At 40.6% G+C, this 25,223-nt stretch overlaps 1 protein-coding gene across 1 annotated transcript in view; it reads right to left on the bottom strand.

Moving 5' to 3' along the window:
- CREG (Cellular Repressor of E1A-stimulated Genes) overlaps window positions 1-23,866 on the bottom strand; it is a 182,994-nt gene extending 159,128 nt beyond the window's left edge. Inside the window, exons 1-2 of the mRNA XM_067140685.2 lie at window positions 23,650-23,866; window positions 202-389 (exon numbers count right to left, since the gene is read on the bottom strand). Of these exons, the coding sequence (XP_066996786.2) occupies window positions 202-389; window positions 23,650-23,866 (405 nt within the window). The remainder of the gene's footprint in view (window positions 1-201; window positions 390-23,649) is intronic.
- Between the last annotated feature and the right edge of the window lie 1,357 nt (window positions 23,867-25,223).

The following is a 25,223-nucleotide window of genomic DNA, read 5'->3' as shown; positions in this document are numbered from 1 at the left end:
AGTGTATACCGACAATTCGATGGACGCAGAAGTTAAAATATTTACCACGCATATGTCTGTTGATGTTTTGGAGTAAATGAATAACGTACAGAAACAAAGAAAACAACATTGTAAGTAAAGTAATAAGTATATTTTCATACTATAAGTTTCATAGTAGGACCGGAAGTCATGCCTTCAAGCAGGAAATATTACTGTACTTACTTGATGCATTCGTCGTTCATCCGTCAGCTCCAAGTCTCTCCCACAAACTAACGAACCTAACCTTGAAATAAGCTTTAACAGCTGATCCCAGAGGGGGCTCGCGATAAAGAGGAATGAAAGTATTCCTGGAGTTCGAGGTGGGGGATAAAAATAAGCACGTGATGTAGCAGCCTGTTTTCTCTTGTGAGCTGTTATGAGCCACTATGAATTTAGGAACCCTCGTGAGAAGCGACTAAATTTATAATTAACACAATTGCAATATTGTACTCCACGGAAGATGCTATTCTTACTGAGTGAAATACTTTGCAATACCGCTTTTCTAAATCGTTATTGTTGGTGGTAGTGCCGTTATTGTTGATTCACGTTAAGGTTTGAGAGAGCTTGTCCCAAATCTTTAAACCGATGTTTCGCTATCATCAGCTAAGTTTGGTAGGCTATGACAGTTGCGTACCGGTACGGAAAATGGTCAACGAATTGTCGTTTTGCTGACTCTTGTTTTTGGCTACGATAGAGATCAGCCTGAGTTGAATGGCACTATACTACCTCTTTCTTTCCTGTTCGAACTCCCTTGTTCAGCTCAAGTTCTTATCCGCTTCCGACGATTTTAGACGTGCTAGATATAGGGAGTCTTCAGCATGAAAAATCTGCACTGAGCCCCTCTGCAGGTCACATGCCATTATTATTATTATTATTATTATTATTATTATTATTATTATTATTATTATTATTATTATTACGGTACCTTCTTCTTTTGGACTTTTTATAATATAGGAAAGCCAGCCCTGTGGTGTAGCGATAATGTGCCTGCCTCTTTCATGGAGGCCCCAGGTTTGATTCCTGGCCAGTTCAGGGATTTTCATTCTGGACTGAAGGCTCAACCAAGCAATATGGCTGAGTATGCTGTCACGCTGACCATGTGGCTCTCCAGTAGGCCTATCTGTAGGCCATCTGGCTTGCCAGCAGTCATCTTAGCAGGCCAGGGCCCTAATGGCCAGCTGTGCCTTGGGTTTGTTTAGTTTTTAAATATGAAAATGAGCAGAATTGCAATCAAGTGCTAATCATGTTATATAGATCCCAAAATAATCATTATAAAGGTATTCGATAATGCAGTATGGTACAAATTGGACAAAGATATTCAAGATTCTGTACATGATTGAGATCACATACCAAGAAAGAAGGATTTTCTGCAATCTGTTAAAAAATCACTCCGTAGTGATAAGAATCGAGGGCCATGAAAGAGAAGCAACAGCAATCCACAAAGAAATGAAGTAAAAATATAATTTGTCCCCCCTCTCCTTTGTTCAGCATACGTCCACCTATTCAATACTATAGTTAACTATTCAGTTACAATGAGTAGTTATTTAATGCAAACTGAGTTGACCGTGCGGTTAGGCATGCAGCTGTGGGCTTGCATTCGGGAGATAGTGGGTTGGAACCCCACTGTTGGCAGCCCTGTTTCCTGTGGTTTCCCATTTTCACACCAAGCAAATGCTGGGGCTGTACATTAATTAAGGTCATGGCCACTTCCTTCCCACTCCTGGCCCTTTCCTATCCCATCATCGCAATAAAGCAACTTCTGAAAAAAAATTAATTATACAGTAATAATGGCATATGGCCTTTGGAGACGCCTAGTGCTGGTCTCTCGAACCGACACCTAAAGGTGACCTGTGCACCTTGGAGGATGAGGCCCTACCTATGATGAATTCATATGTTCACAAAGAATGTTCACACCCATCACCCAGTCCTCGAATCATAGGAATTAACCAATTATGGTCAAAATCCCCAGCCGCCTGGCCAGGAATCAAATCTGGAAGCCCTTGGACCAAAGGCCAGGATGCTAACCATTTAGCCATGGAGCCAATATTATTTATTAAATGTTAATTATGCATACATGTTTTACCCTATTTTAAGGGCTTCTTCAATGTGTTACATTCTTTGGATTAACATTATAATAAATTCAATGTTAAAAGAGCATATACATTGGCATGGTTATTTCTTGTGAGAATCAAACCACATTTTCTCCAAAATTATGAAAATTGAAGTTTTGATACATTATGAGAAATGTGTATTCCTGTGCCAGAAACATAGATCATGGTGTTCCACAGGGGTCAGTTTTAGGACATTTAATTTTTTAGTATTTATTAATGATATTGTCCAAATTGTCGATGATATTCAAGGAGTGCAATTAATTTTGTTTGCAGACGATGTTATTGTTTTTGTAGGTGATAAAGTTCTGAAGGGTTAGAATTAAAGGCAGGCAATATAGTGAGTAATATCCTGAGCTGGCTTGAAGACAGTAAATTAGTTTTAAGTAAACAGAATACTTCTGTGATTAGGTTTCACCATAAAATTAATCTAAATTTGGAAATTAGTCCAATATCATTTGGAGAGACCATAGTTGAGTACCTCATCATCAGCAAAGTTTCTTGGCTTGTGGATGGATGAATCATTAACCTGGGAAAAACATACAGAGTTTATAGGGAAAAAGCTTAGTAGAATTTATTTCATGATAATATCTTTTGAAAAATGGTTTTAATTTAGAGGCTTGCTGAATAATGTATTTTGCATACGTCCATCCCATACTAACCTATGGAATCATTTACTGGGGGAATTCACGATATAGAGAAGTCATCTTTAAGTTACAAAATAATTAGAGGAATGGCCGGTGTTGGCAAGAGGACAAGCTGCATGACATACTTTAAACTTTATTTTTTTTTACCATTGCCTAGCCTTTATATCTTCCATACACTTGTATATATGAAGGAGAATGTAAACAGTTTCACCATAAACTCCGATGTACATAGGTATAATAGTAGACTAGAAATAGACACAGCCTGCACATAGAACCACACAAAACTAAGCTATATGAATCAAGTTTGAGTTATGCAGGAGTACATTTATTTAATAAATTGCCAGACTACATGAAGCATATAAAACCATGTTCAAAATTTAGGAAAGAATTATTCAAATTTGTTTCTAGCCATTGTTTTTATTCTACAGAATACTTAGTTCCTGAAAATTAACTTATGTACCATCACCATTTTTTTTTTTTTTTTTTTAAACCTGTGCCTCTTTGCCACGTGTCCCATATCACTGTATGATCAGTTGGATGCGATCTTAATACAACATGTTCCATGTTCTAAGGAACATGATAAACTGAGTAGGTTGTGTCTAACTGAAGTTTATTGATATTAAATTCTGTAATAAAGTCAACACTTGGACTCAAAGTGCACTTTCTGTAAGTGCCATGTGGTGTTCCAAGCTAATGCTAACCAGACTGATAATTTCACAGCCTGTAATTGTAGACATTATTATAAGCTTTTGACATTTTGACATGTCAGAAGTCAAGATGAAATTCTTTGTTTCGTAGAGTACTTTGCTCTGCATCTTCAGAAGAAAATCGTGTCTGTTTACAAGCAAGACTCCCCTAATAATGATTAGGGAATTATGTAAGCTATTATTTTCTGACACGGCAAAAGCCCAAAAGCTTATTATCATGTCAACTAGTGTCAGACAATTAGAGCTTCCCATTTGGCAGCCATATTGATTGTTTATGCAATCAACTGTTAGTTCACTGAAGGTGTTTGCATATGTAGTAGTAGTAGTAGTAGTAGTAGTAGTAGCAGTAGTAGTAGTAGTAGTAGTTTTTTTGCGAGGGAGTGTGGAAAATCTTTCATAAGACGCTTGTGAGGGTCCGCACTCAACAAGTGTGTGGAGATTCTTACCCACTAAAAACCACACTCCCTTTTCCCACGACGTTTATCTCCGCGCCGGAAACCGCTCTCGCATTACTTCAGGACGGATGTCGTTCTTAATGCATCTTGTGCTTCATCTTCCTTCTTCTGCTTTACTGTCTGTCGTAATCATCCAGGTCCTTCTTCTTCTGACACAGAATATTTTCTACGTAAACTGCCACCTGGTCCCAAGATTCTTGACTTCGTAGCATTACTGACACGATCCCTTCTGGCGTCATTTCTCCCTGCATAACTTCTAAGCATCTTCTTTGTGGCAGCCAATGAACACACACAAAGAAAGTATGTAATACGTCATCGATATCACCGCAGTATATGCACGCCGGACTAGTTGCTAGCCCTAGTCTATGAAGAAATTTTCGGAAGTATCCATGACCTGTCAAGAACTGTGTGAGATAGTAGTTCACCTCACCATGATTTCGGCCAACCCATACGCCCAGAGAAGGTATCAGTCTTTTAGTCCATTTCCCTCTAGAATCATCTTCCCATCTTGTTTGCCATCGTTGCATTCTGTGACTAAGAGCCAAAGCCTTTGCCCTTTTCCTTCCTAGCTCTTCTTGTGTGAGCCAAATTTCTTGTCTTTCGAAGGCCAACAAGTCAATAGGAGCTACTGCTGCTACTACTAGAATCGCAGGTTCTGATACTGTACGATATGCACAAGCAATTCGTAAAGCTGCTCTCCATTGTACAGCCGCAATTCTTTTCCGATATTTTGCAATTTTTAATGATTCAGCCCAAATTTCCAAACCGTATAACAGTATCGATTGAACAGTCGACATGAGAAGCCGCCTTTTACTAGATTTCGGCCCCTTGATATTTCCCATGAATCTACTAAGCGCAGTCATGGTTATTGCTGCCTTATCTGTTACCCGTTGGATGTGGTCCCAATATGTAAGCTTAGTATCAAGCGTTACACCAAGATATTTTGTGCTCCTAGTTGTTTCGATGGCTATCTGCCCGATCTGCATCAGTACAACAGTATTAATCCTTTTCCTCGTCAGAAGGATAATTTCCGTTTTATGATCTGCGAGTTCTAACTTGTGATTTATCATCCATTCTTTGATATGTCGCATCACCTGATTCAATTTAAATTGAGCCAGCTCTAGGTTACGAGTTACTATCACAGCAGCCACATCATCAGCATAACCCACAAGTTTTACATCTTCTAGCATCTCCAGCCGTAACAAACCATCATACATGATATTCCAAAGGTGTGGTCCGAGAATTGAGCCTTGCGATGCACCAGCTGTGAGCCGTTTTCTTCTCTGACCATCTTCCGTGTCGTATAACAATGTACAGTCTTTCAAATAGTCTCGCAGTATATACATGAGATATTCTGGTAGCTTGAAAGTTTCTTTTAGAGCTTCCAAAATATCACTCCATCTTGCCGAGTTGAAAGCATTTTTAACATCTAGAGTCACAAGAAGCGTCAGCTTTCTAGAGTAATGATTACCCATTTGAGCTCGTTCTGCTGTCTTCGCCATTTATTTCACGGCATCTAGAGTTGAGTGACCTCTGCGAAATCCGTGTTGTTGGTCAGATAGGTCGCCAGCTAATCGGACTGCTGCTAGTATTCTCGGTTGTAATAGCTTCTCTAAACCTTTCCCAGCAGTGTCCAGCATACATAGAGGTCTGTAACCCCCAGTTTTCCCTTTACTGATCAGAACCAGTCTAGCTATCTTCCAACGAAAGCTAAAAATTCCCGCTTTCAAACAATGGTTATACATTCTCAACAGCAGTTGAGGACATAATTCGACTGCCACCTTTAGTACATCTGCTGGAATACCATCTGGTCCAGGGGCTTTCTTATTTCTAAAGGAATTAATTGCTATTATCAGTTCTTCAGTTGTAAAAGGTGGTACATTAACTAGTTCTTTCTTGGCCTCATCACCAATCCTCTCTGCATGATCAGGGAATAGTGTGTGTACTATTTCTTCCATTGTGCGTGGATCCATGATAGGGCTTGACAACATCCCAAATTTCTTCATAACGATTTTAAACCCTAATCCCCACGGATTTTCATCCACTTCCTTAGACATTTCCCACCACTTGTCGGCTTTACTCTTTTTAATTGTATTTTGCACTCTTTTCTTCATAGTCTTATACTCTACTGAGAGAGCTTCATCGTTATGTCGTGCTCTTTGTGTCCTTTGTCTGAGTCGCAGGCATTGTAATTGTACCGGGCGGTACACCTCCACGCCGCGAATTCAAATATTGCGCCAGTTGAAACCTCTCTACAGGAGAAACTCTGAACTTTAAAATCTGTATTAAATCAAAGGTTTCTCGGAAGATGTCTCTACTGTAAATTTTGAAGTGTTCTGAAGGATGTCTATTTCGATTTGTATTTGTTTGCTCTGTAGCAAGAAGTGTGGACATTCTCTTCTAGATGGCACTACCTAAGAACTATAATTGTGCACCCTAGTGCGAAGTGAAGGAACTGTTTTTATTTTGAAGAAATTTGGTATTCATAAGTTTGTTCTTTGTTAAATTTCTTTCAGTCATTTTTTGGATTGGCAGTATAACCCTTCTCTTTCAGCTTGTTTTGAATGTAGCCAATCCCGAATTTCTCTAATTAATTTTTGACCAATAACGTATGTCTTCTCCGATATGGAGAGGTTGCTTTAAGCTATCCAATAAAGTTGACGGGGGTGTGTGTACTCATTCTTGAAAGGTCTCGAATGTTCCATGAGGGTATATAAACTGCTGATTTTCTTGTCTCGGGGCCTCATCGACATCTTGCTTAGTGTGTGATTATGTAGCAGGGGGCGGGAAGCGCCTCTTTCTTCGGGCTGCAGTTCATCCACAAGGTAATGGCCGTTTAATAACTTTATTTCTTGCTAGCTCAGCAGGTTAACCCTCGGGGCAGATTCGAAACTTTTTTCATGTAACCTATCTTTAAAATGTAATAGACATTTGGTAAAATTTCCGTCTATTTAACTACAAATTGGGATAGAGAGTGCCTAACCCTCTCGAGCTCCCACTCATATTGTTTTGAGGTGACTACGTTTTCATAACCGTTTTCCTTCTCATCGTAATGTAATAAAGTTTTCTTATCGTGTCACTTCCTTAGTATGTGATTAGCCCTTGCGTAAGCGGCCTAGTGCCAAGTAGGTTTCAAAAGTGTATTAGGAGTGCAAGCTTCGCCTCCATTCTATTTTGTATTATGGGCCAGTAACTTAACCTGATGTTTTATTTTCCTCATGTAAAGGCCCTGTAGGTTGGGTATCAAATTCCCCTGTCTCTTGGTGTGCCTTAAGGGCAGATAGAAATGAAGTTTGTGGTAACCTTTGATAGGCTTGTCGAATTGAGAGCGGGTCTGCTCTTTTTCTTAACATTGTAATTAGGAGCAAGTGCTCCTTGTACTTAGGGGTTTTATGCCCTTCAGCAATGGTAGTTGTGAGCTGACAGCTCAGGAATTATACTTGGGGCTTGAAGCCCAGATTTTGGTAATAACCCACAAAATCTTGTAATTTCTTAGTACCTGATTTTGGCTTGTTGCTGACTTGTTATTTGTGGAGTTTTGAAAGTCTATATGAAAATTGTTAAACCTCGTTGTCTGTTAAAAATATAACCTTTGTCAAAGTTTTAAATTAACTTTAATTCTGTAGTTGAGACCTATTCCACCCAGCACCTTCTTTCACCTCTGCAAATCCACAAAACATCGTAACAAGTGGTAGCAGAGCGTGGTTGAATGGGTCTCAATTTAGCCCCTTTTGACGGCTAAACATTGCTTTTCATTCGAACTCTAACAATTTTCTCAGTCGCTGGGATTTTTTTTAATTTTTCCAAAATTTTTCTGCCATCATGTCCGACTCTCGCGAGGTCCTCCATCCTTTCTATTTGCGTAAGGAGGAATTACTTTATGAACTATCTATTAGAAACGTTCAATCTGGAGGCACGGTTGCGTTGGATGCCAATAAACTTAAAGATTCCCTTGATTTGCCTATTACCACCCCAACGTTGGTAGAGAAAGAAATTGACGACGCTCTCTCCACGATCAATGACAATACTACTGAGCTAGTATCTGTAGTTAGTTTTTATGAAGAAGGGAATCCATCCCCTAATCAACTTAAACGTGTGCAAGCTCGACTATTTCATTTTTATAATAGACTTAATGATCTATTGTCTCTCAAGTTGAGTGACATTCAGGGAAAGGAGGCTAATGCCCTCATTGAAAACATTTCTAAATTGTCCAGTACTGTCGGTCAATTGCTATCAGGGGTAACGACTCACAAAACTGACCTGCCCATGGCGGTAAACACTGTCAGCGAGGCAACTTCTTCTAAAGGGGAAGAAAATAGAACAGCTGGGGTTACTCAAAAGACCCCTGCCCATCTAGAAACCGGCCCTGATCGTCGGCCCTCAATTCCGCCCTTCTTTTTGAATAATGCTCCCTCCGAGCCTCCGTCACCCCCTAGGCAGTTATTTACTACGTCACCTGGGTTCAGTAGTTTGCCTCATCCATTAGCCATGTTACTTAGGGGTATTTCTAAGTTTTCGGTCAACTCTACCAGTGACGTAATTTCATTCTTAAGGTTTTTAGTTGAGTTTCAGAATCATGCCCTTGTTTTTTCTCTTTCTCCGTGTCAAATTCTGCAGATCATTTATCCCTATGCAATTGGTGTTCTCTCCGACAAGATAGTTAGGGCAATTGCTGAACAGTCATCCATAGAAGACTTCCATGCCCATCTGTTGGCAAATTTTATCCCGCTCGAGCTAGGTCATCGCTCATTCAGAAATACTACTATCGAGTACAGAGACTGGATGAAAATCTTGCGGATTTCATACAAGACATCAAATTCTATACCAGGGCGTTTGCTCTTCATTTTCCAGAAGATCAAATTGTTCATGCTATTGTGGAAGGAATATCACCATCCTATAGGTCATATCTGTGTTTTGCGGCGCCCACAAACCTTTTCCGAGCTAGAAGCATTGGCTGTGTCAGCCGAAGGGGTTAGGTATGTGGACACACTACGTGTCGCGAGGGAGCCCCCTCCGTCATCAAGTAACCTTCAGCCTACACCTCGCCGAACCATCACTGCCCGTAAATGTTATGCTTGTGGGTCGCATGACCATCTTCGGAACAAGTGTCCATCAATTAAATCTAGTGGGACAAGTAATGGAGCAGGGCCATTCCAAGGCTGTTTTAAATGCGGTGCCTTTTCCCATATTGCCAAGAACTGCCCTAATGCTAACAGCACCCCCTCCTGCTCAACTTCGGGTGCAACTTCCACCAACAAGCATAAGTGACTAGTGGCTCCGGCTGTGTCGGCAGATTCATCTTTCCTAGGCTCAGCCCAGGTTAAATCCAGCAAAAGATCGGGGAAATGTCAGTCTTCTAATTTATCATTTGAAGGCCCTAAGGAACGTCTAAGGATTGTGGCGGATTCCCCCGCACCAGTACCTTTCCTTAAAATTGAGGTTAATAATGCGCCTGTAACTGCTCTTTTAGATTCTGGCGGTGTTTGTTCTATTATTTCGGCTGAATGGTATTCGAAATTGAAATCTGTTTGTAAACTTCCTGACTATTGCTCGTCTTCGGTTCAATATGTTTCAGCTAATTCTTCTCCACTAGAAATTTTAGGCTCCTTAAATGCCAAAATTCATATTTCTAAATTTACTTGGAAAGTTAAATTGTTTGTGGCAAAGCACTTGTCTTGCCCCATTATATTGGGAGCCGACTTCATGTCCCATACTGGTCTTGTGCTCGATCTTCAGAGCAAGTCGTGCACATTCAAATTTGCTTCTAATTGTAAAATCCCTTTACTTAAATGTAGTTCTGTGTCATGCTCATCTGTTTCGCCTATCCAGGATGAGATGTTGTTAGATCTTAGACATCTACCTGAGGAGCAGGCTGATAGTATTCGTAAGTTGTGTCAGTCATTTCCAGAGGTGATTTTCTGATAATCTTGGTGTTACTGACCTTATTGAATACAAGATTGAGGTTACGGATTCGATTCCAGTCCGGTTTCCGCCTTATAGGCTGTCTCCTCCTAAAATGAAAGCTTTGAAGGAGATCATCGATCAAATGTTAAAAGATGGTATTATTAGGCCCTCTAAGTCGGCGTATTCATCGCCTATTTTCCTTGTTCCGAAACCCCAAGGTGGCTTCAGGCCTGTGATTGATTATAGGGCTCTCATTCGGAAGGTGGTGTTACAATCTGTGCCCCTTCCTGATCTTCATTCTTGCTTTTCCTGGTTTCGTAAAGCTAAGTTCTTCACCATCTTGGACCTCAACCAGGTTTATAACCAGATACCATTAGCAGAGGAATCCAAGCACCTGACAGCGTTTGCCACGGATTGAAATTTGTATGAATACAACCGCGTGCCTTTCGGGCTCCCCACGGGAGCAGCTGTGCTTACGAGACTGCTGGATAGGGTCTTCTCCGACATCAAATTTGAGTACTTGTACCACTATCTCGATGATGTCGTCGTATTTTCGGAGACCTTCGAAGAACATTTAGATCATCTGAAAGAAGTTCTTAGTCGCCTTCCTAAGGCTGGGTTAACGGTGAAGTTGTCCAAAGTCGCCTTCGCTAAGCCTTCCATGTCATTCCTAGGGCATATTGTATCGCCCGATGGTGTCGCAGTGGATCATTCCAGAACACAGGCCATCCGTGATTTCAAGCCTCCCAAGGACATCAAAGGTATTGCTAGGTTCATTGGTATGGTGAATTTCTTCAGGAAATTTATTCCAAATTTCGCCAATAGAGCAGCGCCCTTGAACTTACTACGTAGGAAAGGCGTCAAATTTGAGTGGGGACCTTCTCAACAAGCCGCTTTTGAAGATCTCAAACTAGCTCTGTGTAATGCCCCTGTTCTTGCAATGCCGGATTTCTCGAAGAAATTCATCGTCCAAACCAACGCATCGTCGTCGGCAGTGGCTGCGGTCCTTCTGCAAGAGACCGAACTAGGGAGGCGACCCATTGCCTATGCATCTAGGACTCTTTCGGCTCAAGAAGCCAAGTATTCCATCTATGAACTTGAGGGTTTGGCTGTCTTGTTTGCGCTGGAAAAGTTCCGCCTTTATCTGGAACATGTCAAGTTCGATTTGGAGACTGATAACCAAGCCTTAAGTTGGGTCTTAGGTAGGCCGCGTCGTACTGGTCGTATAGCCCAGTGGGCCATCCGATTTTCTGCCTTCCAATTTGATGTTAGGCATATAAGAGGTACTGAAAATGTTGTGGCAGACGGATTAAGCCGTATGTTTTCGAATGATGTAGAGCCCCTTGAACAGGTTCATAGTTCTTCACCTCCCGAGTCCATACTACCTGAGGTAAATGCCATTCTGACTGATGCCCCCATGTTATTTAGGGATATTGAAAAATATCAACGTGAAGATCCAGTGCTGGCTCCCATTATGGAAACCCTTTCTTCTGGGGAACATGTTGTCCCTTATGTATTGAGGAATGGTGTTCTATGTTGCCCGTCGGGGCATGATAAGATGATGAAGGTAGTGGTTCCAGCTGTTCTTGTGCCCATGATCTTTAAGTACTATCATGAGACCCCATTGGGGGGGCATTTAGGCATCTTCAAAACTCGTGAAAAGATCCGTGAAAGGTTCATCTGGAAAGGTATGGACGGTGAAATTCGTGAACTAGTAAAGGCTTGTAAATCTTGCTTGCTTAGTAAACCCACCATATCCACCAAGGTAGGCCTATTGTCTTCTCATCAAGCATCGCGCCCAATGGAACGTCTGTATATCGACTATGTCGGACCCTTTCCCCAGTCAAAGGGGAATGCCAATAAATTCATCCTGGTGTGTGTAGATGGCTTCACTAGATTTTCTTGGTTATTTCCGACTAAGCTGGCTACCGCTCAGTCAACTATTTCTTGTTTAAATTCCATTTTTGCTTCTTTTGGTCCGTGTCAATATATTGTGTCCGACAATCCTAAAGCTTTCACTTCCAATCTTTTCCGTAAATTCTGTTTTGATCTAGCCATCTCGCATGTAACAACCTCTGCATACTATCCTCAACCATCTCTGGCTGAACGGGTCAATCGTAATCTGAGGTCGGCTCTTATTGCCTATCATCATGAAGATCATTCTAGGTGGGACACGTCCCTGCATTGGTTAGCTTTTGCTTTGAATTCGGTGGTTCATGAATCCCATAAATTTACTCCAGCTTCTTTGATATTCAAGTTTGTTCCCAACACGCCGCTCTCTAACCTTTGGTCTCTGAGTGATATTTTACCTGAGACAATAGTTCCGGATAACATTAAAGATCTTTGGAAGAAGGCTAAGGCCTATCTTAAAGTGTCCCATGAAAAGGTTAGGGAAAGATATGATCGTGGAAGGAGACCCACCCATTTGAAGGTAGGCGACCAGGTTATGGTCAAGAATTTTGTTCCCGCGGGCAAGCTTGCCCCAAGATTTCATGGGCCGTGTATTATTCTCGATTTCCTCACACCCGTTACTTTATTATTAAGCAATCCAGCCACCGAGAGGATCTTTAGGGTTCACCTTTCGCAGGTGAAACCTGTGTAATTTCCGCGCTAACTTAGCTGGTTTTTATTTTTTTACCTTTTGAAAGAAATCTGAAGGTTTTATTTTGGGTTTCATGATGAGGCCTTCTGCCCTTTGAATCATGTTCTTTGTATTTAAATATTCATTGTGCAACCTCCCCCGTCAGTTAAACTGCTGTCCTGTCCACCTAGGCCATTACCAAGCTCCCGTCTCCTGCTGAACCACACCAGTGGCTAATTAAAATGAAATAAAAACTTCCACGCCGCTGGCCCCTCAGCCTCACCACAAAGACTGTACCCTGAAATCATTATGGTCCAACAAAATTCTGCCGCCGAGATCTTAATGTTTCAGTGCCCCCGCAGCCGTGCGGCGCCGTACCGCCACTGTGGTGGAGTACGGGCTCGCTCTACTCCAGTGAGGTCAACTAGTGTATGGCGAGTCGGAGTCCTCCTTCCGGCCAAGGCTGATGTGCGGCGCACCACCTGCTAACTGCCGGCGGACTGTAAACAATCGTCGCGTGTGCGGCGTGCTTCACCACCACTACCCCTCTCATAGTAGCGGGAGAGGTGTATCTCAGGGTACTGGAGGGGTCCGAGCGGCCTCCTCTGGACAGAAGCAGCGGCGGCTGGTCTGGCCGTCAAAGTAATCGGCAACTATTGTATTTATGCAGCTACGTGGACATGCCATATCCTCAATTACTACGTTCTTGGATTCAACATCAACATCTGGTGGACTTAGAAAAAAAATTTTTTCTCTTTTCTTCTTCCAAGAATTAAAGTTTTCCTTTGGAATTCAACTACTACAACCATAGAGACCTTTCATCAAAAGCTACTACTAAGAAATTCGAAAACTGGATTTTATTTAATCCCACTTATATCAAATAACTTCTGAGACCTTCGACTACTGCAAAATTAGATTTCTCTCTTCTAAATTCTGCAACTCATCAGCAAAACTTGGACCTTTTTGTAACAAATTTTTTGTTTTCTCCTGTGTCACCCCTTGGAAGGACTTTTGGGGGGGAGGTCTGTACCGGGCGGTACACCTCCACGCCGCGAATTCAAATATTGCGCCAGTTGAAACCTCTCTACAGGAGAAACTCTGAACTTTAAAATCTGTATTAAATCAAAGGTTTCTCGGAAGATGTCTCTACTGTAAATTTTGAAGTGTTCTGAACGATGTCTATTTCGATTTGTATTTGTTTGCTCTGTAGCAAGAAGTGTGGACATTCTCTTCTAGATGGCACTACCTAAGAACTATAATTGTGCACCCTAGTGCGAAGTGAAGGAACTGTTTTTTTTTGAAGAAATTTGGTATTCATAAGTTTGTTCTTTGTTAAATTTCTTTCAGTCATTTTTTGGGTTGGCAGTATAACCCTTCTCTTTCCACTTGTTTTGAATTTAGCCAATCCTGAATTTCTCTAATTAATTTTTGACCAATAACGTACGTCTTCTCCGATATGGAGAGGTTGCTTTAAGCTATCCAATAAAGTTGATGGGGGTGTGTGTACTCATTCTTGAAAGGTCTCGAATGTTCCACGAGGGTATATAAACTGCTGATTTTCTTGTCTTGGGGCCACTTCATCGACATCTTGCTTAGTGTGTGATTATGTAGCAGGAGGCGGGAAGTGCCTCTTTCTTCGGGCAGCAGTTCATCCACAAGGTAATGGCCGTTTAATAACTTTATTTCTTGCTAAGCTCAGTAGGTTAACCCTCGGGGCAGGTTCGAAACTTTTCTCATGTAACCTATCTTTAAAATGTAATAGACATTTGGTAAAACTTCCGTCTCTTTAACTACAAATTGGGATAGAGAGTGCCTAACCCTCTCGAGCTCCCACTCATATTGTTTTGAGGTGACTACGTTTTCATAACCGTTTTTCTTCTCATCGTAATGTAATAAAGTTTTCTTATCGTGTCACCTCCTTAGTATCTGATTAGTCCTTGCATAAGCGGCCTAGTGCCAAGTAGGTTTCAAAAGTGTATTAGGAGTGCAAGCTTCGCCTCCATTCTATTTTGTATTATGGGCCAGTAACTTAACCTGATGTTTTATTTTCCTCATGTAAAGGCCCTGTAGGTTGGGTATCAAATACCCCTGTCTCTTGGTGTGCCTTAAGGGCAGATAGAAATGAAGTTTGTGGTAGCCTTTGATAGGCTTGTCAAATTGAGAGCGGGTCTGCTCTTTTTCTTAACATTGTAATTAGGAGCAAGTGCTCCTTGTACTTAGGGGTTTTATGCCCTTCAGCAATGGTAATTGTGAGCTGACAGCTCAGGAATTATACTTGGGGCTTGAAGCCCAGATTTTGGTAATAACCCACGAAATCTTGTAATTTCTTAGTACCTGATTTTGGCTTGTTGCTGACTTGTTATTTGTGGAGTTTTGAAAGTCTATATGAAAATTGTTAAACCTCATTGTCTGTTAAAAATATAACCTTTGTCAAAGTTTTAAAGTAACTTTAATTCTGTAGTTGAGACCTATTCCACCCAGCACCTTCTTTCACCTCTGCAAATCCACAAAACATCGTAACATAATAATAATAATAATAATAATAATAATAATAATAATAATAATAATAATAATAATAATAATAATAATAATAATAATAATAATCCTTACTAAGTGATGTGATTGGTTACTCCAAAGGATGAGAGGTGTTTATTTGACTATTTGCTTCCTATTAATATGTCTTGCTACATGTCTCTTTGTCTAGTCTTAGAAGCCTGTAGCAGAGAAAATAAGAATTCTTTAATGTTACGTATGCTATTAAAGTGGTTTTGACAGTATGCACCAAGAAGCATTGGAAGTGTGGAGCTTGTCTTTCCAGTGACAGGCTTCTGATACACCATATTTGCTCGCATATAACTCACAATATTTTGACCAAAAATAAGTGTGAACATTGTTGGTGCGTGATATATGTCGGGATTTGTGTGCAAAAGATGGTATTCCAAGAAAAAAAGACCCATAAAATTTGCATTAGGCCATTGAAACAAGATAACTGGCATACTTAAACTATTCATTGTCACTGCCTTCAGTCTCCAAGCTATTCTCTTGTGCATCATTCTGGCCACCATCCCATAGTGAATCATCCTGACTTCCGTCCAGTGCATTTGCAATGCCCGTCTTCAAAAAATCTTCACAATAACGTCTGTTGACACCATAACTCATGCCCGCATAGTGCAATCACACACGAGTTCAACTGATGGCCTCTTTATTTTGCCTGCTGGCATCAGCTCATGCTCCCCTCCTGCCGTCTATTCGGCGTACAATTTACTTATGCTGTTCTTGAAGGACTTATTGGCGGAAACATCTAAGGGCTGTAGACAATGTGTGAGTCAATTTTCATTTCTTGAAGACATTTCTTCGTGTCCTCCACAAAGTGTCCGCAGAAACTGTCTCACACTAGCATTGCTGGGCGTCAGAGCACAGTCCCTGGCCATGCTGGACAAGAGCTGTATCCATCCATACTTTCTCTTAAAACAGTATATGAATGCTTTTGGGAAACTTTGCTTTAGGCACTGTTTTACCTTTGAAAATAATGTACGGTGGCAATTTTCTTCCATCTGTGGTTCTTGCTAGCATGACAAGTAACGCTGTTTTTCACACCCAGTTGTATGTACAACCACGCTAGATTCTCCCTTCTTGTTGGTGTTACATGGCATGTCGATGTTTATTGGGGTTTGATCTTCATTGCCAATTTGAGATAAGAGGTAGTTGTTTTTTCTTCCACATAGATTTTCATCACCATGTGATAGCAATGATACTGGGCGAGGTGGCGGTGCGGTCAGGGGCACGCGGCTGTGAGCTTGCACCCGGGAGATAGTGGGTTCGAATTCCACTGTCGGCGGCCCTGAAGATGGTTTTCCGTGGTTTCCCATTTTCACACCAGGCAAATGCTCGGGCTGTACCTTAATTAAGGCCATGGCCAGTTTCTTCCAACTCCTAGGCCTTTCCTATCTCATTGTCACCATAAGACCTATCTGTGTCGGTGTGACGTAAAGCAATTAGCAGAAAGAAAAAAAAATCTATTATTTTGTTGCTGAAATCACTTGGCATTCTCTGGCAGAGAGATGTTCGCCTTCGCAGATACAATCCCTTTTGTGTCATGAGTCTACGGATCCAACCCTGGCTCACTTTCAGGTCTAAATAGCTGATTCCTCCTTTAATTGCTAATTTGCACACATTAAAATGTAGCATTTCATGCGAGATACTAAAGCCATCACTTTGCAACTCTGTAAAGTAATGAAGCAACTTGTCTTCTAGCTCAGGAAACTTACCAGTTTTCAGCCATCTGAATGCCTTAGATGTTCAGTTGGTGGTTTCTAGCGCAGCTTTCTGTTTACGTCAGTAGCAAACATTAAACTCAGTCGCACTGAATTCTCGACCGGCAGCTCTGTTACTATGTTCATCAGCATATTTTATCACTTTGAGTTTAAACCCAGCCATATAACTCCAATGTTTCTCCATAAGTTAAAGATCAACCTACACAAGAAAACTTAACTATGAAACAAGAATGAAAAGTGAAGACAGAATACTGTTTCTTGTTGACAATACAACAGATAGACGATACCTAATACCATGATCACTTGACTGCCTGGACAGAGAATCACTCGCAGTTCACGTGATCAGCTCTGCCGGACAGGTAGCGATAAGCATATTGACAAAGAGTGAGGGGGATGGCTGAATGTGACTGACTAGCTAGGAATGAGGCCTTGGGGCAGGGATTTGCGAGATAGGTATTTTTGTTACAACAGCTACCCTCAACCGTTCTGCAGGTAAAAAGAAATGCGGATTCTCCATGTACTGTAATGTACAAAGTACCGTAACAGCAATTGGTACACTCCCAATATTTGATGTAGGCACGTCCATGGAATACCCAAACTTTATTTCGTGTATGTACCATATGTCTTTATGACAACATCAGAAATTAATGCAAGTTACGTGCGGGGATTTTTTCCTGCAGTTTCAAATGTTTAAAATGGGGCGCGAGATATACATGGTGGTGAGTAATATATGAACAAATTTGGTATTTATTTTTCTCTAGAAAAGTTAATTGGCTTCATCAAGAGAGATATCAAGAAAAACAAGGTTCTTTGAACATGTGGAGAAATAGTGATCTGGGTATCAAACCACTCAACATTCAAACAGGTGTATGATATCAGAAAATCCATTGAGGGTCTTGTAGGCTGAGAACCTAGATGTTAGGCTCCTTTAAACAACAAGCTTGATGATGATGATGATGATGATGATGATGATGATGATGATGATGCTTGTTTAAAGGAGCCTAACATCGAGGTCATTGGTCCTAAACAACAAGCAAGCAAGCAAGCAAGCAAGCAAGAGGTTGTTGCAGAGAAATGTGCATCAAAGCATTTTTCATATTTTGAGGATGGAAAGAATCATTTTCAAATGATCCAAATCAAACAGTTTTGCTGTGTGTGATGAGTCTCATTTCACAACTGATTTTGGCTCTTTCAGGAGTTTATTCATGATCTCATGCAACTACATTAACATTCCCCTTACGGAAGTTCTGAAAACCAACAAAGTTACGCAAGGATGGAAAACCCTCTTCAGGGCTGCAGACAGTGGGGCTCGAACCCACTATCTCTCGAATGCACGCTTATAGCAAGTTGACCCTAACCGTACGGCCAACTTCCTTGGTAAATTCATTAATATCTATCTCCGTTATCATAGCTGGTATGATAAAACTGTATAACCCCCCCCCCCCATGGCACTGCAGCTCTGAAGGGCCTTGGCCTATCAAGCGACCGCTGCTCAGTCCGAAGGCCTGCAGATTACGAGGGGTCGTGTGGTCAGCACGACGAATCCTCTCGGCCGTTATTCTCGGCTTTCTAGACCGAGGCCGCTGTCTCACCATCAGATAGCTCCTCAATTCTAATCACGTAGGCTGGGTGGAGCTCGAACAAGCCGTCAGATCCAGCTAAAAATCCCTGTCCTAGTCGGTAATCGAACCCGGGGTCTCTGGGTAAGACGCAGGCACGATAAAACATTAGAAGACATAAATGATCGGAAATTGCATTCTCTTTAACTTTTGTTTTGTAGTATTCATTAATAGGATCAGAGAGAGAGAGAGAGAGGGGGGGGGGGGGGGGGGGCAGGGAGAAAGCATTTATTTACAAATGTACTGCTAGTTGCCACAAGACACAGTCTACTAAAATACATCAAGATTGACAATCTATTGTGAACACGTTTTTATTTGACAAGACATGGTAAATTACTTTCTTTCCTCATTTCTTCACATGAATGTGATGGTAGATGACGGCCACAGAGTTGGCGATGATGATCTCCATAATCAAATTAGATCTCGACGTGAAATACCCAATGTTACGAGAACTTGGGTCACGGATTGTTACATAGATGTTTGAGAATTACATTTTAGGCCTTCCACTAAACTACCATTGTACCCAGTGTGAATAAAGTTCTTTATAACCTAGACTGTAGTTCTTTTTACCCGAATTTACATAACAGAAATTAAAATTAAAAACTGCATTGTAGTCCCCATAGTACAAAACATGGTAAGACCGAACGGCTGTGGTAATTTTCTCCTCCATTCCTCAACTAACTACGAGGCACGTGCGCAGGAAACTGTGTTTCGAAGACTGCGCGTGGTAGGCGGAAGTAGTTGCATAATCGGCCTGCTCTGCTCTGTCCTGCCCTGTCTGTCAACTTGCGATGGTGCAATGATTTGTGTGGATTACAAAAATCTGCTCTGCGCTGCGCTGCTTTAGCTGCTTTGCCTGCGTCCCAATGTGCACCCGGCCTAAAGAAAGTCTTTGATGGGAAACCAGAAGGACGTCGTATGAGGGGAAGACCAAGGATCAGATGGGTGGATAGCATGGAAGAGGATTTGAGATGGATGATGAGAGTTAGAAGATGGAAAACCAGGGCAATCAACAGAGAAGAGTGGGTGGAAATTGTCCAGGAGGCCAAGGCCCTACAGGGGCTGTAGCGCCAAGGAGTAAGTAAGTAAGTAAGTATGTTCAAATACATATTAGTAATGTTGAAGGAAACCATTTTGTGAAGTGGTTGCAGATTGAATTTATTTAAGGTTTCAGAGACATCAATTGAGTTTTTTATTGGGTAATTATTGTGGAATTTATAGTGTTTTTAATAAAATTATGAAGAAATTTTGATGTTTTATAAGTCTGACTATTTGTGCTGCTGATAATAGGACGAATGTATCTTTGGCAGAGATCTGGCAGTAGGTAATTTGGGATTCATGCTGATGAGTTTGATATTCTTGTTCATTAAATAAAAGAGTTGAATTTTTAAGAAGTGTTTTTAAACTTCATTGGGTTTTCATTATGGGGTCATTGGTGATCATGGTATAGGTTTTGTCTGCAAAGAATTCTTCTGTTTTGTTACTATGATATTGTTTTTGTTTATTTTGGGTCTCAAATCTTGAGTCTGTTTTAAAATGGTGGAATTATTATTTTTAGCTATTTCTTTAACAAGGGAGGGTAATTTCTTTTTTAATTCATATCTAACATTGTTTTATCTTTCAACAAGCTGACATTAGAATGCTACAACATCGACGCAGCACTCCAGCACCACAATATTAGTGTATACAAAAGAAGATAGTTAATGACACTATTACAATTTTAATGCACCACCAAAAATATAGTACTCAGTAATAAGCCTTCAATTAAGAATAAAACAATAAAATAACTTCTGCCTTCAAAAGTTGAAAAACACCGAATTTTATCAACCTTTGAATGAGAACTAATCAGTAGATCTGGGCCCTGTTTCATAAAACATCTTTCACTAATATTATTAGTAAGAAACCAATAATATTAACTAATAATATTAGTATTATGTTTCATAAAATTATTAGTTAATAATATCAGTTATTAGTTTATGAGTCAAAATTATTAGTAGATGTTCCTAATAATTTTAGTAAATTGTTTCATAGACAACACGACTAATAAAAGTTACTCATATTATTAGGATTATTTCCATGAGTGTATTTTGACTCATAATTCATATTATTAGTGAAATCAAAGTGAGCGGTACCGGTATTTTAATATTTTGGCATAAAATCATGAAGACCACTGAAATGGTCGACTCTGTTTCAAATAGTAATAAGGAACGAGTGTAGGTATTCACCGTTCAATAAATGTTACGTCAAACATGTGAATAGGCATAGATATCAAGGATAATTTTTATAAAAAACCACCTATTCAATACTTCCCATGTTTAATGTTTAATGTAAACGTGGGAAGTATTGAATAGGTGGTTTTTTATTAAATTATCCTTGATATCTATGCCTAACGTCATCTTCAATACAGAACAATAATGAGAGTTGTTACTTGTAAACATGTGAATACCGGTACAATGGGAGATTTAGGTTAGATTGCATAACTTTTGAGTATTTGCTTGATAGGATTTGTAGGTAACAGAACGTTCCACTGCAGGGAATGAAGCATAACCTTAAAATAGCAGCTTCGCATTGCACTCCACCGGTTGGTAGTGATACACAGTATCAATGTGTTTCTCTAGTGCAGTTCTGCTCCAACACTCCAAGTATCTTTTAAAATCTTGGCTTATATCACCAGTAAACCAAGATGATGCTGGTGATGATTATTGTTTTAAGAGGAAGTAGGCTACAACTAGGCAACCATCATCTATAACAACACTAATCAGATAGAAAAATGGAAAGGATCCGACATTTTGAAAAATGAAGGTATCGGCGAAGGAAAGAGAAGGGCCACGAAGGGCATGAAAATGAAAGACTCTCTCGGCCTCAGAAAAGAACAAGAGTTGAACAAGGGAGGTCAGAAGGGTAGATGAAAATGAGCCTGCCAGAAGTAAGTTGAAGCAATGGCAGGACTCATCTCAGTGCCCCATGTTCACCAACACACGCTCCCAAGTTGAGCCCTGGGACCCCTTTTAGTTGCCTCTTACGACAGGCAGGGGATACAGTGGCTGTTATTCTACTGCCCCCACCAACAGGGGTAGTAAACAAAGATTTTGCTAGTCCATCTCAGAGATTTTTAAGAGCACATGAAATAAAAAAGTAAAAGGGACAAGGAGGGTTATAGTGTGCAAAAGGCTGCGAATAGTTGACTCTTTAACTCAATCACTTTCCGCAAAGTAATTTTCTTTTTCACATTATTTTCACTTCTTTAATCCATTTTCATATGTATTGAAGTCATAACAACGAAAATATATTATTAAATAATATGTCAAAACATTACGTGTTGGAATGCATTTCCTTTTTAAATCTTGCTTAAAAATGTTATAACTCACTTCAATTTTACCAAAGTTTATTGTGTCATATAGGTTAATTAATCACTTTTTACTCTTGACCAAGACATTATTAATCATTCTCATGTCTAATTAAGTTCCTTAAATAATGAATATACATCATGTTAATGTTTTAAATTATAAGAATTTTTAGATTATGTCATAGCTAAACAGGCACCTGTTTTGGTATTGTGGTGATAAGGCTGATGATGCCCTTTAAAAGGGGCGAAACATGTCCCATGTTTATTGTTTAATGAGGAAGGAACATTAATTTTATGATTGATTGTATTGAATAGGTGGAAGATAACACACAATAAAATTTTACACATTTAAAAGAACATACCGCTTAGTCGAGCAGCTTGTCTCCTTTCTCCCAAGTCTTCCCAGCCCAAATTTTGCATCATTTCTGTAATGCTAATCCTTTGTTGGAAATCACCCACAACAAATCGAGCTGCTTTTCTTTGGATTCTTTCCAGTTCTTGAATCAAGTAATCCTCGTGAGGTTCCCATACACTGGAACTATACGCTAGTTGGGGTCTTGCCAGACTTGCATGCCATCTCCTTTACATCCTTACTACAATCCCTAAACACCCTCATACCCTTTATTTACAATTATTTGATGGTGGAAACTTTAAGAGAATATGCTCTTTTCTCTTCCCATCTAACCTAAATGGTGGATCCATGGCCGATGCCCTTTTTGGTGGCAAAATCGTGGGACGTTGACCTGGAGCTGATGAAGTAGATGGAGCTGAGATGTCGGAGAGAGGTGACTGTACTTGTATGTTGGGTTCACTTTTTTCCTGGAGCAAGTTCCTAACTACTGTCTGCATGAAATTCAGAGATGTTTTTGATTTTTGAGGATTTGAGTTCTGGAAGAGCCGAAATGCGTTAAAAAGTGAACAGTACAGTAAATTTTTTAAAAAAAACTTTTTTTGGCCACTTTATAGTTTTCCTTATGAAAGGATAGAGCGCCAAGTACTGGTCTGCAGTATCAACACCATGCTTGTGTTGATTATAGTCAGTCACAGACTCTGGTTTCATTTGTATTTTTCCAGATTTCTTTGTTTCGATCATTTCTGCCGAGTGGATGGTAGTTACCATAGTAATAACCTTTTTGTCCCTCCAAGAAACAAGCAACACATCCTCGTCCCTCCTGAAAGTCATTTTCCCCCGTTTGAGAATTGCCTGGTGTTCCTTTAGATCTTTTGGTAAACCCCTATTTGACCGTATTGTTCCACATATGGCAGTGTTCTGTTCCCGTAATTGTTTCGCGAGTCCAGCGCTATTGTAATAATTGTCCATATAGACTGTATACCCCTGGCCAAGATAATTTTAAAGTAGCTGAAAAACTGTGCTTTGTAAATTCGCACCACTTGCATCATATATCATGAGTTTACAGATGTACCCCATGTTAGACTCTCAAACCATCCTCACTAAAATGCCATATTTTATTATTTTACCGGGGTTGTACACGTGGAACCTTAGGCGCCCTCTCCAGGCTAGCATTCCTTCGTCCAGAGTAATTTTCTGTTTGGGGGTATAAAGCTCTGTAAATCTGTCCGAAAGTTTCTGTAAAATGGGTCTGATTTTATACAATCTGTCAGTGCTGTGCTCGTATTCGCTGCTGTCACTAAAGTGGAGAAATGAGAGGATACTTTCAAAGCGATTTCGTGACATTCTTTTTGAGAAAATAGGAGTAGAGAAAATTGGATCTTCTGTCCAGTACATTCTGAGAAATGGTTCACTAATGATGCCAGTATTGAGCATCAAACCCAGGAACTGTCTCATTTCTGAAACAGTCACCGGACTCCACGTTTGAGCAAGAGTGTTTAGAGAAGGGGCGCGGCGCAGCTCTGATTACGTGACTCGCATACAGATTTGTTTGCTCGCATAGGTATTCGAGAAATTTAGCTGCGAGAAATAGATTTACAAATGAAATTTCGTTAGTGTTTTCTGTTTCAGTATTTATACCTGGTTTAGCAGTAAATGGGATCGCAGGGGGGCAATATAAAGGCGAACATTCAGGTACCGGTACTGTGTTTTCTGTCACGTGTCCAGGAGAATCGTCTTCACTGTCATCACTGTCACTTTCCATTTCACTTAGTTCAGGTATCAGTTCATCATCTGAGTCTTCATTGAAAAGGATGTCGGCAATTTTGTCAACACTTACATTGTCCCTACACGCCATGGTTATAATTCAGAACGCGACTATACACCCGCTTGTGCAATCACAAACCAACTACACAGCTAGTTGGGCCAGTGCTAGGCTACCTTCAGAAACAAAACAAACAAAATAAGTGCCATGGCCATCTGGTTTCTGGTGAGTAGAAGCATTCATAAGGGTATTACCTTCATCTCTCTCACACATATTTATGACCAAAATAGATCCCAGCTGCATAGAAACGGCTCCAATTCAAGGTTGCGCTTATCCGGGCTAACTCAGATACGGTCCACAGCATGGTCATGCGCTATAGGCAATAACTGGGATACGGGCGTGAATGTGTTAAATTCAGACCTTCATTATTGGAGAAGTCTTCCCCGTGAACAGTCAAGATTTTCTTCTCAAGATGCGGAGCAAAGCTCTCTGCAAAATGTAAAGAATTTCACCTTGTTTTCTTGACATGGCAAAAGCTTATTATGTCTACAATTATAAGGCTTGAAAGCATCAATCTAAACAAAGTCACTGAACAGTTGGATGCAAATATGGATGACTAGCTGATGTACCCGTGCTTCGCTACGGGATTCTCAGAAAGACTGACTTGGTGGTTTTCCTAACTTAATTCAACATAGGTCATTACAAAAACGTCAGTAGGAATGTAGCGATTGAAAGCAATGTTATGATAAAAAATAATCGATCAAATGAAAAACCGCACACTTTCTCACTTTCAACAAAGAGTACTACGGTGCCGATCTAACAGTCCAAAGTTCCAGAGCTGGAATAACCAGGTTGCAGACTGCCGTGAACACTCCTCTGTCATTATTCCATTAAATATGCACACTACTCATTACAATCAGTGGCTCAGAGTAGGGATTGAATAGCTCGAATACTATGATGAACCACTGTGTTAAGTACCAGATATATCAGAAAATGTATGAACCAGAGGAATGGCATGCTAAAGAAGAAAGTTATCTTACACCCCAGCTACTTCCCGCCAATATACAGGCAGGCTGTTACAGTCGGTATGACCAAGCGTGTTGGCCGTGTGGTTAGGGGCGCGCAGCTGTGAGATTGCATCCGGGAGATAGTGGATTCGAACCCCACTGCTGGCAACCCTGAAGATGGTATTCGGGAGATGGTAGGTTCGAGCCCCACTGTTGGCAGCCCTGACGATGGTTCTCGGTGGTTTCCCATTTTCACACCAGGTAAATGCAGGGACTGTACCTTAATTAAAGCCACGGCCGCTTCCTTCCACTTCCTAGACCCTTCCTATCCCATCGTCGCATAAGACATATCTGTGTCGGTGCGACGTTAAGCAAAAAAAAAAATGGTATTCCGTGGTTTCCCCATTTTCACACCAGTCACACCAGGCTGTACCTTAAAGCCA

The sequence above is a fragment of the Anabrus simplex genome, chromosome 1, assembly GCF_040414725.1.
Source record: "Anabrus simplex isolate iqAnaSimp1 chromosome 1, ASM4041472v1, whole genome shotgun sequence".
Classification (NCBI taxonomy): domain Eukaryota; kingdom Metazoa; phylum Arthropoda; class Insecta; order Orthoptera; family Tettigoniidae; genus Anabrus; species Anabrus simplex.
The sequence above is the reverse complement of the archived record's forward strand: the minus strand, read 5'-3'. Positions and strand labels throughout refer to the sequence as shown.